Source organism: Scleropages formosus, chromosome 8, assembly GCF_900964775.1.
Source record: "Scleropages formosus chromosome 8, fSclFor1.1, whole genome shotgun sequence".
Classification (NCBI taxonomy): Eukaryota; Metazoa; Chordata; class Actinopteri; order Osteoglossiformes; family Osteoglossidae; genus Scleropages; species Scleropages formosus.
This window is the reverse complement of record NC_041813.1, coordinates 32,318,453-32,334,539: the sequence shown is the minus strand read 5'-3', so window position 1 is coordinate 32,334,539 and position 16,087 is coordinate 32,318,453. Positions and strand designations below refer to the sequence as shown.

Here is a 16,087-nt window from a genome sequence, read left to right as displayed (position 1 = left end):
CTGGTGTGGACTCGCTGGGGAGAGACTGTAGGACAGAACGGTGGACAGTAGGTCTGTCCCTCCAGCCAAGCGCTCCAGTGAGCAGAAGACCTTGGTCCACTTGATCTTCAAGCAGCTGTAAGGTTCCCGCTCTTCCTGATGACAGCAGCAGGCTGAATCGGGATGTGTGCAGGGTTACACAATCGGCTCCGTGTCTCCACCTGTCTCCCGCTCTTTCCATGTAAGGTTGAGGCGAGAGGGGGCAGGAGACGCGGGGCGGGGAAGGGCACACTTTGAGCAGATTTGAAACGGATTCGTTTTCAGGACTTTTTTCAGGGCTGATATGATTTCTAAATATAATTGTGCTTCCGCGAGCTTTTCCTTGAGGTTCACTTCCTTTCTCTCTCTCTCTCACACACGCTCTCTCTCTTTCTCCAAACACTCAAAAGACCACGCTGCCGTTGGACAATCAGCGAAGACAGACATCCACATGAGAGACGGGACAACCGGGACTGTGCAGCAGGAAACGCACTGCAACACAGTGACACACAGAGACAAAAAGGCCCAATTCATACCACAGTCATTTATTTAATTTCAACAGTCTGGTGAAAACATCTAGAAAAGAGCCATTAAAAAATGTGCAAAAGGTCGCGGTCCTAGTCATGGTGTGTCCTCGGGTCATGCTGGACCGCCGCCGTGGTGAGGAGCGACCGCGCAGGCAGCTCAGGAGGAAGGAAGTAACTCTGAAAACACAAGAGGAAGTGGCAGGGTGAGCACACAGGCCGCAGACAGACTCCCAGTCGCCGGGAGAAGGGAAAGCAGAGCCAGGCGGCCCAATCCAGGCTCGATATGGAAGAGAGCGACGAGGCCGCACTGGCCGAGGCGGAACGGACCTCGGTGGGCTGGCGGAGGTCGCGTGGACCTCATCAGGTTACTCTGAGATAGTGCCTCCACGAGCCAGGACAGGGCGCTGGAGCAGTACTCCAGCTGGAAAAGACAGCAGGCGCAGGGTTAGGACAGCACCGCACCGAGACGGAACGCCGGCGTTCACCACGCTCGAATCCAGGTCATATCGGTTTGCTTTTGGGCACGCGGCACCGACCTCGGACTCCATCTGTCTGAGCCTGCGGTCGTGGTCTCGAACCTCGGCCATCTGCTTTAGAACGCTGTCCACCCTGTGTTTAAAAAGGAAATAAAAAAACGACAGCGGTTAGTCGTCCGTCTGCCGTAAATCATGCGTGGCCCATCCCACAGGAACACGAGACACGAGACAGACACGCGATGAGGATGGGATGAGAAGAGGTTTACTTAGAGGAGGTGCGCTTGAGCCTCTCCGAATCGCTCTCTCTGTGCCTCTTGTTCCGAGCCACCAGGAAGTTCTCCTTCTGGACGGCCTCCCACGTCATCAGCCGGCTGGCCGCCCGACTGCTTAGGTTCAGCTCTGGACGGCGGGACAGAGGACACGTTGCTTAGCAACCCTGGTGGCAGAGAGGTGATGCCCCTGGGTACTGCTGAGCGCTACTCTCCTGCACATGACTGAAGCTCCGACCACATACGCACTGAATAAATGGGCGGAGCCTGTGCCCGGTATCCCCACCCGCTCCTGCTCCTGCTCACCGAAGTGCTGGATCTTGCGCGAGGGCACTTTGCGGATGTACCTCTTCACCAAGAGGTTTATGTGGGAGAGCAGGATGAAGGGCGGTGCGAGCGAGGGCCGCGAGTGGTACTCGGCGATCAGGTTGTAGCGCTGGAACTTCCAGTAGATGTCACTGTGCTCCTGCACCTTGGAGAACGTGTAACTGGGGGAGGGGCCCGGTGCGAGAAAGGAATACGTTACCGAGACAGTACGAGCGCTTCCCTGGACCGTGAACGTGCCGCGGTGACGGAAGCCACGGGCAAGAGGGAGGGGAGCACCTGAACATGGCGATGAGCAGGTTAAGCAGCAGGATGTTGGTGACCAACAGGCAGACCACAAGCAGCACAATGACCAGCCAGTTGGCGTAGGGGTTCACGCAGGGCTCTGACCCCATCTCGATGAGCGTGGTGTTGTGTGTGCAGTTTTGCTCATCTTTGCGTGCCTTCGCCACTAAGCAGGGAGACCGTAAAAGACACACAGCGTCACCCATCGAAGCGCTCAGCAGCGCCGACTGAATCTGTGTTGTACGCTGCCGGCGGCTTCTATGGCAGCACGATTATGGAAAAAGACACAAATGGGTTCAGACAAAGACAGATGCACACTCACGCACTCACACACGCTCATCTGCGCTACACACACGCACACGCGCACACGCACACGCAGAGTGAAATACCATCTATGTCCTCCAGTGGTATCTGGCCAAATATGTGGAGATAAGGCCTGTAGAACACCCTCCTGAGGACCCAGTCTGGGCGGGAATCGTAGGTATACAAGAGCGCCTGATTGGCCACTCCGTAGGCCACGAGCCACACCCCCAGGAAGAAGAGGAAGAAGAAAATGTCCTTCATCTGCAATGTGGGCAGAAGGAGAGGAACATGAGTAGGAAGGGTAGTGCCGCACCTGTGGTGAAGTGCAACATTTTCTAAAATGTTGCTAAAATGTCCAGCTGCGTCCCTGAAATAGCCAGGTGGAGACAGGTCACCATGAGTGTGTGCAGCACCACCACCAGACACCCTGGCCCTCACCATCTTGCCCACGATGATGATCTTCGGTCCCAGCTGCTTGTGGACGGCGAAGATGTGGATGAGTCTCAAGGTGAAGACCATGTAGTCCAAGCACATCACGGCCCGACCAAATTCGTAAGAGCTCCTGAACATCCTGGCCGGAGGCAGAGACAGGGATACGGTGGAGAAGCAAGCGGCTCATCGTAGTCACGCACACGCACACGCACACGCACACGCACACCCGCGCATGCACACACAGGTGAGCAGGAGGACAGAAGTGACTCCCTGGACACCCATCTCCCAGGGGAGGTGCCGCCATACCTGCAGCACAGTCCCAGGATGAAGAGAACAATGGCCGTGAGGTCAAACTTGTTCCACATGTCTTGGATGTACATCCTCATGCTTTGGACCACGGTGGCGTTGCCCAGAAATAACGTCTGAGGGAGACAGAGATGGCCCTCAGCTCACGGAGACCTGTGCATGCTTGTGTGCGTGTGTGTGCGTGTGGCCCCACCTGCCGCAGCTCTTCACAGACGAGGGTGAAGACCCAGAAGTAGAGCACCAGCTCCAGAGGGGCGGGGCCTTTCGGGGGCGGCGGCCTGAAGTCAATCAGCAGGATGTAGGCAAACAGGACGAGGAACAGGAAGTACATGAGCACGTTGCCGAGAAACGACGTGACGGGTGCGAACCAGAACCGCCGCCAGCGGGTCACCACAAAGGGCCGCTTTACCGAGGACCTGTGGGACTCTGGGGACAGTATGCGGGTGTCAGTGCAGCCAACAGCAAAGGGTGTATCCAACAGCTCCAGCCCACCCCTCAAAGAGCCAGCAAAGTGCTCGAACGCTGAGTCGAGACAAACATCTACGCACTCGGGTCAGCTCATCAGACCCACCTTTAGGTGTCTTGGTGAGAGCAGTGTGTTCATGAGCCTCTTCGTCACTGTGACAAGAGTGAGAGTGTAAGCGCAACATCATCTGCCACGTCCTGAACACACACACACACACACACACGGCGAGGGGGGTGTTACATGTGCGTGATGTCACCCATGGAATGGAGAATCTCTGCTCCCTCCAGGCTGTCGCTGTCTTTCTTGTGAGAAACCTTCTCGGCTCTGGGCTCCTCCTCCGGCTCCCTGAAAGACGGAGCTGCCGTCACTCGAGCCGCAAGAGCACCCTGACCGCTGAACCGCAATGCAGTCCTGGCCCGAACCCTAACGTTTAACCCTGAAGTTGACCTTGCGAAGAGCAGCGAGCAGATGCGTGTGCGTCACTGGCTGTGCGCCCAACTTGACAGTCACACTGAGCACGAAGCGGGAACCCATAAAAGAGCGGGGATACGCACATCACTCGGCACGTTCTCTGCTTCCTCATATAGAGCCGTAGGAGCAGGAAGCACTTTTTAACACGCTTCCCCAAACAGTGCCGTTAAGCTCAGCCGATGTTAAAATGACAACAATCTGCCACCTCCACGAACTGCTCTTCGGTTCCCACTCCTGATCTATTCGTGCCATGAGGACGTCCTCAGCTGTAAACACTGTGGAAAGGAGTTGAATTAAGACGGTCCTCCGTTCCTGTTGCGCGTGGGTGCCCCTTACCGGCAACCGTCGCCTCGACGTATCGTTCCGCAAAGAGTTTGCGTTCACTCGGCGCAAGACAGAAACGCTACCGGACGAAATACGTGAATTCAAGGCGAGTTTTTCCCCCGAGCAGCACGAAGAGACAACGAAGATGTTTTCCTCACGTCCATCAAAAGAAATCACTTGGGAAGGCAAAAAGACGTCGCGTGCATTTCCGACGCCTGCTGCAGCGACAGCGAAGGGGCCGGAGGCCGCGGCAAAGACTCACCGGAAGGCGATGAGGCTCGTGTACACGAGAGGCGGTACGAAGAACGTGACGACGAGTTTCCACACCTCCGTGTTCCTCTCCATGTCGCCCCACCAGATCTGAGAGAGCAAAGACTGAAAGGCGAGGCCGAGTCAGGGTTCGTAGTACGTAGCACAGCCTCCGCGTCCTCCACACGCACCACTGAGGTCACGCACCTGCACGCCGTCGTGGCTGAAGAAGAGGCGAGCGTCGGCGGAAATGGCCATCTGGAGACACGTGGCGCCGCCCCACATGACCGACTTCTTGATGAGCAGCTTGAAGGAGCGACTCTCGCTGCTCTGGTAGCACTCGCTGAACACGTCTGGAGGGGGGCACAGGGCAGTGCCGTCAGGGGTTCCCACCCCCCGTCCTGCAGCCACTAACCCCCTCCCCAAACTCCCACCCTGCTGGAAGCCCCCCAATCCCCCTGCTCACCATGGGCCAGGTTCTCGAACTTCTGCGCAAGCTCCTTCATGGACAGCTTCGTCTCCGTCTCGCTCTCCAGCTTGGACAACTCCCGGAGGAGGTAGCAGCCGCACAGGGCGCTGAGCACGGACTCGCCCGCCTGACACACGGGACAGGGACGAGGACACGGGTGTGAGACGGGACGGGACGGGACCACTCGGGAGGACGACGCCGGAAGACGGAAGTCCGAGCCGCCACTGACCATCTCCCAGAAGTAGACGGCCATCTCCGGGCGGTTCTGCAGGACGGCCCAGATGAAGAGCGACACCCAGGGGGATCGGCAGCGCCGGCTGCGGTACGAACACTCTCCCAACAGCAGCTTGTTCACGTGCTGGAGGAGGGTGAGGGGTAGGATGGGTTCGAGTCATTGGACAGACAGAAAGGCCCTGACAAGTCAACTGAGAATGGGAGACAGCATTTTGCGTGTGTGCGTGTGCGCACCTGATGATGGCGCACGATCCCAGTGTACGTGCCCCACGGTACTCTTTGCACCGCAGAGAGGCCCCCGTTACCTTCATGGACTTCCTGGTGCTCACGCCCAGCTCCACGTCCAACACGTGGTAGTAGAACGGCTGACACATGTCCCCTGCGAGGTCCAGCAGCACCTGGGAGACCTGGGCGAGGAGAACGCGGCGTGACTTCGGTGCACACGAAGAACAGCCCGCTCTTACCCGCTTGGGTTACCCAAATAGCGCAGTGCGACACACACTTGTCCCTTCAGCCTTACATTCCTCCTCATCATCATCATCCATGTGACTACCAACTAACTGCTTACTGCTTACTGCTCTGAGATCAGGTCATGACCCTTCTGTCCAAAGGTGTTCACACCGATTCACCCATTTACACAGCGGGGTAATTTTCACTGCATCCGTTCAGGGTAAGTGCCTTGATAACCGTCACAACAGCAGGAGGTGGAACCGAAACCTGCAACCCCATGGTGGCGTTGCACGTATTCCTCGGTGAGCGCAGTGTGACCAGCACCCTCCAGCAGCACTTAGTCATGACACAAACAGTCGCTGAACCCCCCCCCACCTCGTATAAACTGAGCTCCTTGGCAGATTTGGGGCAGGCCGTGGAGCTCCGCCAGTCCACGATCTCGCCTCCGCCGCCATCTGTCACCGTCTGGGCGTGGCAGTGGGCGCTGGGGGCGGAGCTGGAGACGCTGAGCCGTTCGCTAAGGTGCCGCTGCAGCAGCGTGTAGATGAGCGAGCTGTCGGACAGCGAGCGGTACAGAGTCTCCAAGCGGCCGTACGTCAGGTACTCTAGGATGTTGAGGCCGTTCTCCGTGAAGAGACGCACAAACTGGGGCTTGTCGTTGACCAACGCGTCCGTCATGGAGTCCTTCAGGTCGTCGTACTGGGGGTCAGAGCGGTCACACCCACAGGGGGTCAGAGCGGTCACACCCACAGGGGGTCAGAGCGGTCACACCCACACACGCACGCACGCACGCACACCTTCCACTGAATGTCCCCGTTGAAGAGCTCGGTCTTGGCAATGTCCACTCGGTTCCACGCCACAGCCAGCTTCAGCTCCTCTGTGTACTCACTGGCGTCGCTGGACACACGCTTGCTGGCTGGGGAAGCGCGAGCAAACACACAAACACACACACACACACACACACACACATACATACATACACACACACATACACACACACATACAGAGAGAGAATGTGAGTCGAGATGACTGGTGCCGAAGGACCCCCTGCTGGCCCAGGGCGGAGTCACAGGGGTTACCTCGAACCAGGGCCTTGAGGAGCACCGTGTCAAAGTCGTCAGGACCCTCTTGCTCCCCGCTGAAGACTGTGATGAGGTCCCGGTTCTGGTAGATGCTCAGAACCTGGGCAACGGGAGCAGAGATGAGGAGAGAAGGTGGGAGGAGCCAAACGGACTGTCCGGAGAGACTAGTGAAACACGGGACAAGTGGACGAGGAGCTGGAGTGTGACACGGGTCAACGGGGTACCGCCGGTCAGCGGGGTAACACGGATGACCGGCGACCTCTCGTCTCTCTCTCACCCTCTCAGTCAGTCTGTCCACCTCCCTCTCCTCCGACGCAGGAAAGTGCTTCTTCACCCTCTCCCGCACCCTGTCGTGCAGCTCTACGCCGGTGCCGTCCGACTCGTCCTCCAGCAGCGCCGAGGCAGGGCTCATGGACACCAGGGCCCCCAGGACGTCACAAATGAAATCCGCCACGCCGCCCGACCCCGCCAGCAGCATCCAGGGGATGGCGGTTCTCAGCGACAGGTCCATGCGCTGCGGGAGAGAGGAGTGATTGTGAGAGAGGGCGGAAATCGGGGTGTCCTTCTCGACCTCTTCATTCGAGGGCAAGTCAACGAAACTGGAGCGTGAGCCGGGTGTCCGGCGGGCGTCCGGCGAGCGTCCACTTGGGGAGCGCGTCCACGCACCTGCAGGCGGCCAGCGGGCTTCTCTGCGTCAAAATGGGATCCGCGGGGGAGCGGCGAGTCGGAAAGCACCGCTCACGGAAAAGAACATAGAGGAGCGTGCGCAGCTCGAACGCACCTGGATGTTGCGGAAGACTCCGGAAAGTTCATCTTGTGCGAAACCCCGGCGAGCGCCGCAAAACTCTGCCTCTGAAGAATCCTCACTTGTTCCGTGTAGCTCGTCTCGCACCTAGTTGACCTTTGCGGACCGCGGTGCCGAGACGCACCCGAGATCGACTCCCTATCGGCCCTAAATCGCTCCTCTCCGTGTCTTTGTTCGGGCTCATACTCTTTCTCCTAGTCGTCACACTTGACTCAAATGTTTTTTCTTTTGTCTTAAGCGTGACAGGTTCATGAGCCCCGACCACGAGGTGGACACGAGGGGTCCGTGCTATTCTTCCACGGTGTCTCAACACAGTGCTATTGTCCATTAGGTGGTCAGTTCACTGCCAGAAGGGGAGTAGGGTGCGGTGGCGCAGTGGGTTGGACAGGGTCCTGCTCTCCGGTGGGTCTGGGGTTCGAGTCCCGCTTGGGGTGCCTTGCGACGGACTGGCGTCCCGTCCTGGGTGTGTCCCCTCCCCCTCCGGCCTTACGCCCTGTGTTGCCGGGTTAGGCTCCGGCTCCCCGCGACCCCGTATGGGGTGTGTGTGTGTGTGTGTGTGTGTGTGTCTCTTCACTTCCAGAAGGGTGCATGTAAGAAGCCCAGTGGCCACTGCTCTGCTTTCCTTCAGCCGGTCAGTCGGAGCTTTTAGATAGGAAGAGTTGAGTCCCAGTGCAACTCTGAGGCTCTGTGTGCTGGACAGCTCCGTAGACAGAGTGCGCTATTGAAGAACAGGTACGAACGAGAGTCTCGGTGCTGCTCTTGTTTACTTCACAAAGACCGCGGTGTTACCGCTGTACGCGAGGCCCCGGTTCGGAAACTCGGTTTGAAATGAGTAAAAGGCGCACGAAAGACACACGGCTTCACCCGCAGCCGCTGCAGAAAGGAGCCTTTTCAGCGTCACTTGTAGTGCGTCTGGAGTCGAAAGAGGAGAAAACGGAGCGCTCGGCGCCGAAGCACACACTTAGAAACACTTGGTGTCCAGGAACAGGGTAAAACAGCTTTTTTCCCACAAACACAAAAAGGAATAAATAAGACAGAATCGCGAGCTGCACTGATACTCCAAACGGGAGTGTTTACTCAGTGTCTCCTGAGCGTCGACGAGGAACGTTTCCATGTTCACGCTGACATTCGGCAACGAACCTTTTATTCACGCTTAGTAGTGCGAGAGACTTTTTCACGTTTGCAATGAATGAGAACGGATCAGAAGCGCTTTGCGCTTTCGAAAGGGAACCCAACGCCCGACTTCTTCACGGGACGCAGCGACACGGGGATCCGGAGTCCGACGATGTTCAATGCGTACAACGCGCCGGGCCGCTCCTCTACACGCTCCGCCGAGCGGTCCGTCTGAGGGACACGCTGCCGGCAACCCGGTCACGGATCATCTCGAAAGCTGCGCGCTCGCCCCGTCCTGCGTTCGGGAAGAGTCGCCATCGGCCGAGCGAGCGTGCCGAACTCACCTCCAGCATGGACGCCTCCCCCGAAATGAGCATGCACAGCACTGGGATCTCGATGCTTCCGCTGCCTGTGAGAGGAGGGAAAGACACACCAGCAACCAGCGCAAGTTCAGGTCATGTCCCATTGTGCTCCAGGTGCTCTCAGGCATTTCTTCACGTTCACAAATTCCCGCGCTCACTGCAACTTCTGAGGCGCCCTGTGAACCACGACAGCCGGAACACACCCGGGACCGAGCGCGAGCCGAGTCCAGGCAAGCGGATGCTGCTCCCGGCCCCTCGGACGTCCATCCTTCGCCGAGACGTGCGCTCTCCTCGAGGCTGGGCTACAACTCACCCCAGATGCCCGTCTTCTGGTGGGAGATGTGGTCCTCCAGCTTGGCCCGGAACCGAGAATCGGCCCCCCGCCGTCCAACGGTGCCATCGTCCACCAGCAGGAAGGCCTGGTAGTTGTTGTCAAGGTAACAGGAGTCCTGCACCGTGTTCTGCACGTAGTACTTGGCTGGGAAGCTGCCCTGAAGGAGGAGGACCGGCGGAACCACAGGAAGTGAGTGGGTGGGGTGTTTGCTGTGGGTGGGTCAGGGAGCGACGGGGGTAACTGGGGGTGAGGGGGTGGGAACTCACCTGTGGATTCACCAGCTGCTGCCGGTTGTGCACTATCCCCCAGGGGGCCACGCCAAGGGCGATCACCTTGTTTCTGGAGAGGGAAGGGGCGGCCGTGGCATGGTCTCTCACGGCCTCACCGACGCACCGGGCCACCCCCTCCCTCAGCCCCGAGGTGAGGATCCAGGCACCTGCGGGGGCACAGCGGTCTCCGGTTAGCCACCACGGAGCCACACGGCCACATCCGGTAACCCGGCGCACAGGGACGTGCTGGAAATCCCTGCGTGAAGCACGGTAAAGCCACGGGACAGACTGCGACAGCGGTCACGCACCATGTCCTCTGGTGGTTCCGCCACCCCTCCCCCTCAGAGCCCTCGGGGTGGTGGTGGTGGGAGGGGGGGGCCACCGGGAGCTGGGCGCGCCGCTTTGGCTGAAAGCCCTATTGTCCAACGCGGAGAAACCAAACCGGATCGACAGGAGGGCGCAGCAGATCCCATCGGCCCCACCGAGCACCATGGAACCTGTTGCGTATCGAGTGTCGTATAAAGCCAGGGATGAGCGTTAATAGGCCACTCTTAATAGTGCCGTGGGTCAGGGTTTGTTTCGCCAAAAGAGTTGTTGCTTCCCCGTGGTTTGGTAAAGAAGAAAAAAAAGAGAAAACAAAATCCATCGTGTCTTATCTTTGTTTGTGTTCGAGCCTAATAAATACATGCGCAAAACACGACGGAACCGTCAGCCGGGGGGGGGCGTCACCGTATACAGGATCAGCGTGCAACCCGAGCGCTCCTCTTTACAAGACGACACACACACCGGTGCACACACGCCATGGGCAGGGGTGCAAGAAGGGGGAGGGGCTTATTACCTGTGCTCTGTGCAGCCTTCACCAGCCCCTGCCTCAGCACCTCTCGAACCCAGGTCTTCACCTTCTCGCAGCCCTCACCCCCCACCACTGACACCACCAGGTTGGGTGGGGGCACATTCCAATGGGTTGTCAGCAGACTGTAGATGACCTGGGGGGGCGTGTCGCAGGACATGCGCAGAAACTAAAGAGAGCGAGAGGTCAGCCGGAGGTCACCGGGTGGGGACACGTCTCATGCAAACAGCTTCCCTCAGAGCTGCCGAGTCCCTCCCGCGCTGGAGAAGGGTCCCGAACCCGTCTCTTTGAGAGCCTCTTCTCTCCTGATCTGCTCACAGCTCCATCAATGAGTCCAACACCATCTGCTGCGATTAACTGTGTATTTGCTGTTTGAATGCTCGCTCCTAGACGAGCTGCTGGAGGGATGTGAACCAGCAATGTGGTGGCGTGTGTCCACAGTTGCGTGTGTGTATCAAGAGCTCTTGTCCGACGTTGTTATAGCACAGCTAATGCGTAGAGGTGAGAGTGGTTACAGCTGCTGCCTTTGGACGCGAAGGTCACTGGTTCAAATTCCACCTCCAGCTGGAGTACCCTTGAACAAGGTACTTACCCTACGTTGCTCCAGTGAAAGTACCCTGCTGTATAAATGGGTAAAAAATGTTGTTGGAAGCGTCAGCTAAATGTGTGCGACCTTGTATTTACCCTGAGTCGCACGTGTCAATGGTGCCGAGTGGAGCTGTTATCGCCATTCAAAGTGTGCGGCGTTGCGTCGCCGCCCTGACACGTGGTAAACCAAAGTAAGTCTGTTATACTACCGCCATGTTCGGTAACATCAGCGTTATAGGTTTTATCCTACGGGTGTGTGTGTGTGTGTGTGTTTCTGTGTTGCCCCCTGAAGCAGTGCTGAACAGCAGAAAATGCTCTTTTAACACACACACACACACACACACACACACACACACACACACACACACTCTCTCTCTCTCTCTCACTGCTGAGATTTCAGCAATGTCCTCCTGCAGGTGTGTGTATGTGTGTGTGCGTGCGCATTCACCTGCATGATCACGTTTGCCCTATTTTGCAGCGCGAGTGTGACACAGCTGTTATGATGCGGTGAGATAAGTGCCTGCAGGGGGTGTGGCGACGACGGCGGCGGGCGACACCCACGTGGCTGCTCCTGCGCCCGGCGCCGGCGAACTCGAGCTCTCCGTAGGCGTCGGTCGGGTACTCGGAGGAGTGCTGCGCGCTCTCCCACTGGCTCACGACGGCTGCGCCGAAGCAGTCGCCCGTGGCGACCGGGCCGTGCAGGTCCTGGGGCCCCCCACACTGACAGGTTGTGCCATTGCTTTGGGGGGTGGGGGTGGGGGAGGGGGAGCTCGGTGAACACGAACACACACTCGCACAGTGTCCGCGAGGGTGTCAACACTAAAACTCAATAGAGACGCACACTAAATGCAGCGACGCCCACCGTGATCTGCCCAGACGCACGCACGCACCCAGGCACACTACAGGACGAGTTAACATAGAGGGTGGGGGCTGGTGGCGTGCACACACGTTACCTGGTCGTGCAGGTGAGAGGTGAGGTTGTGAGAGCACACACTTACCTGGAGGGCTCCTCCACAAAGGACGTACACACTCTCTTCTTTATGATCTTGGGTATCCAACTCTGCAACGACACACACCTTCTCTGAAGCGGCAGTCCAGGTGCGACCATGGCTTTTCCGATGCTTGGGAGGGGAGGCGAGGGGAGGGGATGGGATGAGAGGGGATGGGAGGGGATGGGATGGGGCACGCACTGGGATTCTACTGAGGATGACATCCTGCGTGCGCGTGCGTGCATACACATGTCGGTGCAGGACAGGCTTTTCCTGTAGGACTGCAGATCAACAACACCCCCTTCGAGCGCACAGCGATAAGATCACAAAAGAATACAAAGAATCCTCACTGGGCAACGGGGGACATTTCCGTTTCCACGACGTATCTCACGCTTCTCTCCCACTAAGCGACTCGAGTGCTACATGATGATGATGATGTGTTCACTGACCTCGATCTCACAGAAAATACAAAAAGAAAGCTGTTCGCCACGTAGCTGGATAAGTCGAGGAAGCAGAAGAGACACGACGGCTTCTGTCTCTCTCACACGCACACACTGCACAGAACAGAACAGAACCTTCTTCTGCGTACCTGTGCGTCTCCCACACCTGAACTCACCTGGTCCTTCTCGCTCTTCCGCGTCGCCGCTCTCCCCCCTCCGCTCTCTTTCTCGCGCTCCGCGCTCCTCATGGCGCTCGAGTCGCGCAGGATCGAACCTCCTGGCGCTTCCGTGTCCGCGGAGGGAGCCCGCGAGCAGCAGGATCAGATGGGTGTGAGATCGCGGCGGCCGAAAGGCTTCCGATAAACGGGAGGGCGTGGGTACGCGGCCCGGGGGGGGGGGGGGAGGGAGGTGAGAGTAAATAATGGGCGTGTTCCATACCACAGCGTCGAGAGCGTCGCTCCACTGGGACCAGATGAGATGTTCGCTGGACAGAAGATGCTCCCTCCTCCTCCTCCTCCTCCATTGCGGTACCCGATCATTTGGGGGAAGAGTCCCACCCGACAGCTCTCTCTCTCTCTCTCTGTCGGTGTGTGTGGGTGCGGAGATTTTCCTTTAGAAAAATTGTTTGAATAATTGCTTTTAATTTTTTTTTGTGGATTTTATACTGTTTTGGATGTCATGTTTCCTTTTTTTAATCTGTGTGTTGTATGAATCCTGTTTATAGACGGCGCAAAATCAGAATCATGCGGTGGTTTTGGCATGCCGGGTGGCAGCCTGCTACTTTTCCTGTGGGTGTGTCTTAACCCTTGTATTTACACTTCCATTTATTCATTCAGCAAACGCTTTTGTCCAAAGCGACGTAAATCTCAGCAAAAGTACAATTTGTGCATTGCAGCATTGAGAGACATTGGAGACATAGTTGCAGACATGAAAGTCTCAACCAAACTCAATTTGTTACATGCCACACCGACGTTTTTACACCACTTTCTGGTAAAAAGAGGTTTAAAAGTCCCAGGTTCTTTTTCTCAAAATGGATATTTACGTTTGTCGTTAAATTCTGATGCTTATTTCTCTTCGCATTGGTGAAATAAGATGTTTGGAGAGGTGAGTCACCTCCGTCATGTTGATGTCTTTATAACGAAATGTGAGGATCTTCTTCTATGTTGGAATTTTTGTTTTTCTTCTTATGGTGTTGAAAAAAGTATGGAAAAGGACAAAAAGGGGAACTGCTGCTGCTATCGATCTGTTCTTGGTCACGTATTGCTCGAGACGTACAGGCAGTCCCCGAGTTACGAACGTCCGACTTACGTACAACCCGTAGTAAGAAAGCACCCCGTTTCAAAAAAATATTACTAGGAAGGTGGTCAGGAATCTTGGATAAACTTTTATGCAGCTACTTGCGTGATGAACGAGTGGAAAGAGTCAAAAGAAACAAACTAACTGCACTTCGTCGGCTCGTGCGCGCGTGAACCGGAAGGAGGACAGACTTCCCTCTTTTCCACGGGACTGTGCCGCCCCCCCCTTCCCCTTCCCCTTCCCCTTCCCCTTCCCCTTCCCCTTCCCCTGCCCCTGCCTTCCCCCCCCCTTCCCCTTCCCCTTCCCCTTCCCCTTCCCCTTCCCCTTCCCCTTCCCCTGCCTTCCCCCCCCCCTTCCCTTCCCTTCCCCTTCCCCTTCCCCTTCCCCTTCCCCTTCCCCTTCCCCTGCCTTCCCCCCCCTTCCCCTTCCCCTTCCCCTTCCCCTTCCCCTGCCTCCCCCCCCCCTTCCCCTTCCCCCACCTTCCCCTGCCTCCTCCCCCCTCCCCTTCCCCTGCCTCCTTCCCCCTCCCCTTGCCCTTCCCCTTCCCCTTCCCCCCCCTTCCCCTTCCCCTCCCCTTCCCCTGCCTCCTCCCCCCTCCCCTTCCCCTGCCTCCTTCCCCCTCCCCTTCCCCTTCCCCTACCCTTCCCCTTCCCCTTCCCCTGCCTTCCCCCCCCTTCCCCTCCCCCCCCCTTCCCCTGCCTCCTCCCCCTCCCCTTCCCCTGCCTCCTTCCCCCTCCCCTTGCCCTTCCCCTACCCTTCCCCTTCCCCTGCCTTCCCCCCCCCCTTCCCCTTCCCCTGCCTTCCCCCCCCTTCCCCTTCCCCCACCTTCCCCTGCCTCCTCCCCCCTCCCCTTCCCCTGCCTCCTTCCCCCCTCCCCTTCCCCTGCCTCCTTCCCCCTCCCCTTCCCCTGCCTCCTTCCCCCTCCCCTTGCCCTTCCCCTACCCTTCCCCTTCCCCTGCCTTCCCCCCCCCCTTCCCCTTCCCCTGCCCCTGCCTTCCCCCCCCTTCCCCTTCCCCCACCTTCCCCTGCCTCCTCCCCCCCCCCTTCCCCTGCCTCCTCCCCCCTCCCCTTCCCCTGCCTCCTTCCCCCTCCCCTTCCCCTGCCTCCTTCCCCCTCCCCTTGCCCTTCCCCTACCCTTCCCCTTCCCCTTCCCCTCCCCTTCCCCTGCCTCCTTCCCCTGCCTCCTTCCCCCTCCCCTTGCCCTTCCCCTACCCTTCCCCTTCCCCTGCCTTCCCCTGCCTCCTCCCCCCTCCCCTTCCCCTGCCTCCTTCCCCCTCCCCTTGCCCTTCCCCTACCCTTCCCCTTCCCCTTCCCCTGCCTTCCCCCCCCCTTCCCCTTCCCCCCCCCTTCCCCTGCCTCCTCCCCCCTCCCCTTCCCCTGCCTCCTTCCCCCTCCCCTTGCCCTTCCCCTACCCTTCCCCTTCCCCTTCCCCTTCCCCTACCCTTCCCCTTCCTCTACCCTTCCCCCACCCTTCCCCCTCCCCCTTCCCCTACCCTTCCCCCACCCTTCCCCCTCCCCCTCCCCCTTCCCCTCCCTCTTCCTCTTCCCTTCCCCTTCCCACTCCAGACACTTGCATCACCTCCTTCACTATGACATCAGATTCTCCCCAAGACCTACGTTGTGCATCAACCGACCACCAATCTCACCTGCTCCCCTGTGTACCAACAATAAAGGTCCCACCATTAGGTCCACACACACACACACACACCTCAGTCTCCTGCATGCTCAGTATGTAACACACAAAAACATCACAAATGAAACAAAAGTGGTAATAAATTGATTAGAAAAAGGTTAAATGCCAACGAACATTGGAAAAGTGAACATTAAAGTTTCTTTAATGTTTTTTATACCTACAAACACACACACATTCTCTCTCCATTATACAGTAGTCATTCATTACATAATCATAATTACATAGTCATAATCATTACATTTTAGGGTTAGGGTTATTATTACTGTATTGTTACATTAAAGATGTTTTAGTGTATCCAGAAGTGTTTCTTATTATTATGCATACGAAGGTACACAATATACGATATACTAAGAGACACATTTGACAAACTGACGTTAGATACCCACCGTACCCAGATGTTCCGACTTGCATACAAGTTCAACTTAAAGACAGATTTAGGAACACAACTCGTAATCCAGGGACTGCCTGTACAAGACTTTATATATACTAAAGCTGGGTTACAAGTGAGGGGGCGTGGCGGGTTTGGCCAGGTCTGGGGGTCTGGGGTTTGAGTCCCGCTTGGGGTGCCTTGCGACGCATTGGCGTCCCGTCCTGGGTGTGCCTCCTCCCCCTCCAGCCTTACCCCGTGTTGCCGAGTTAGGCTCCAGTTTGCCACGACCCCCC

The 16,087-nt window shown here is 57.6% G+C and overlaps 1 protein-coding gene across 2 annotated transcripts; it reads right to left on the bottom strand.

Annotated features, from left to right (window-relative positions):
* Nucleotides 1-547: 547 nt before the first annotated feature.
* Nucleotides 548-12,814, bottom strand: trpm4a (transient receptor potential cation channel, subfamily M, member 4a). Of its 2 annotated transcripts, none has more exons than XR_003797848.1 (28): nt 12,612-12,814; nt 12,005-12,066; nt 11,568-11,745; nt 10,407-10,587; nt 9,566-9,735; nt 9,279-9,456; nt 8,948-9,012; nt 6,963-7,199; nt 6,683-6,785; nt 6,401-6,519; nt 5,979-6,302; nt 5,459-5,560; nt 5,149-5,277; nt 4,917-5,046; nt 4,658-4,803; nt 4,464-4,576; nt 3,647-3,751; nt 3,512-3,558; nt 3,134-3,366; nt 2,941-3,056; nt 2,641-2,773; nt 2,289-2,463; nt 1,894-2,065; nt 1,597-1,778; nt 1,288-1,457; nt 1,082-1,154; nt 873-966; nt 548-722 (listed from the first exon to the last, which is right to left on the bottom strand). XR_003797848.1 is itself a non-coding variant. In XM_029253883.1 (28 exons), the coding sequence occupies exons 1-28, from the start codon at nt 12,681-12,683 to the stop codon at nt 703-705; spliced, it is 3,792 nt and encodes a 1,263-aa protein (XP_029109716.1). In that variant the 5' UTR covers nt 12,684-12,812; the 3' UTR covers nt 548-702. The 2 variants fall into 2 exon arrangements, 1 of the variants encoding a protein (XP_029109716.1); XM_029253883.1 differs by having other exon boundaries at nt 1,288-1,420; nt 12,612-12,812.
* Nucleotides 12,815-16,087: the final 3,273 nt, after the last annotated feature.

What these genes read in the sequence shown, in the direction of transcription:
- trpm4a (XM_029253883.1), bottom strand. Translation starts at nt 12,683, where the DNA reads ATGAGGAGCGCGGAGCGCGAGAAAGAGAGCGGAGGGGGGAGAGCGGCG. An exon ending in GAAGGCTGCACAGAGCACAG is followed by an intron (nt 9,736 to 10,406) that starts GTAATAAGCCCC and finishes GTGCCCCCGCAG; the next exon opens with GTGCCTGGATCCTCACCTCG. An exon ending in CCAGAAGACGGGCATCTGGG is followed by an intron (nt 9,013 to 9,278) that starts GTGAGTTGTAGC and finishes CTCCTCTCACAG; the next exon opens with GCAGCGGAAGCATCGAGATC.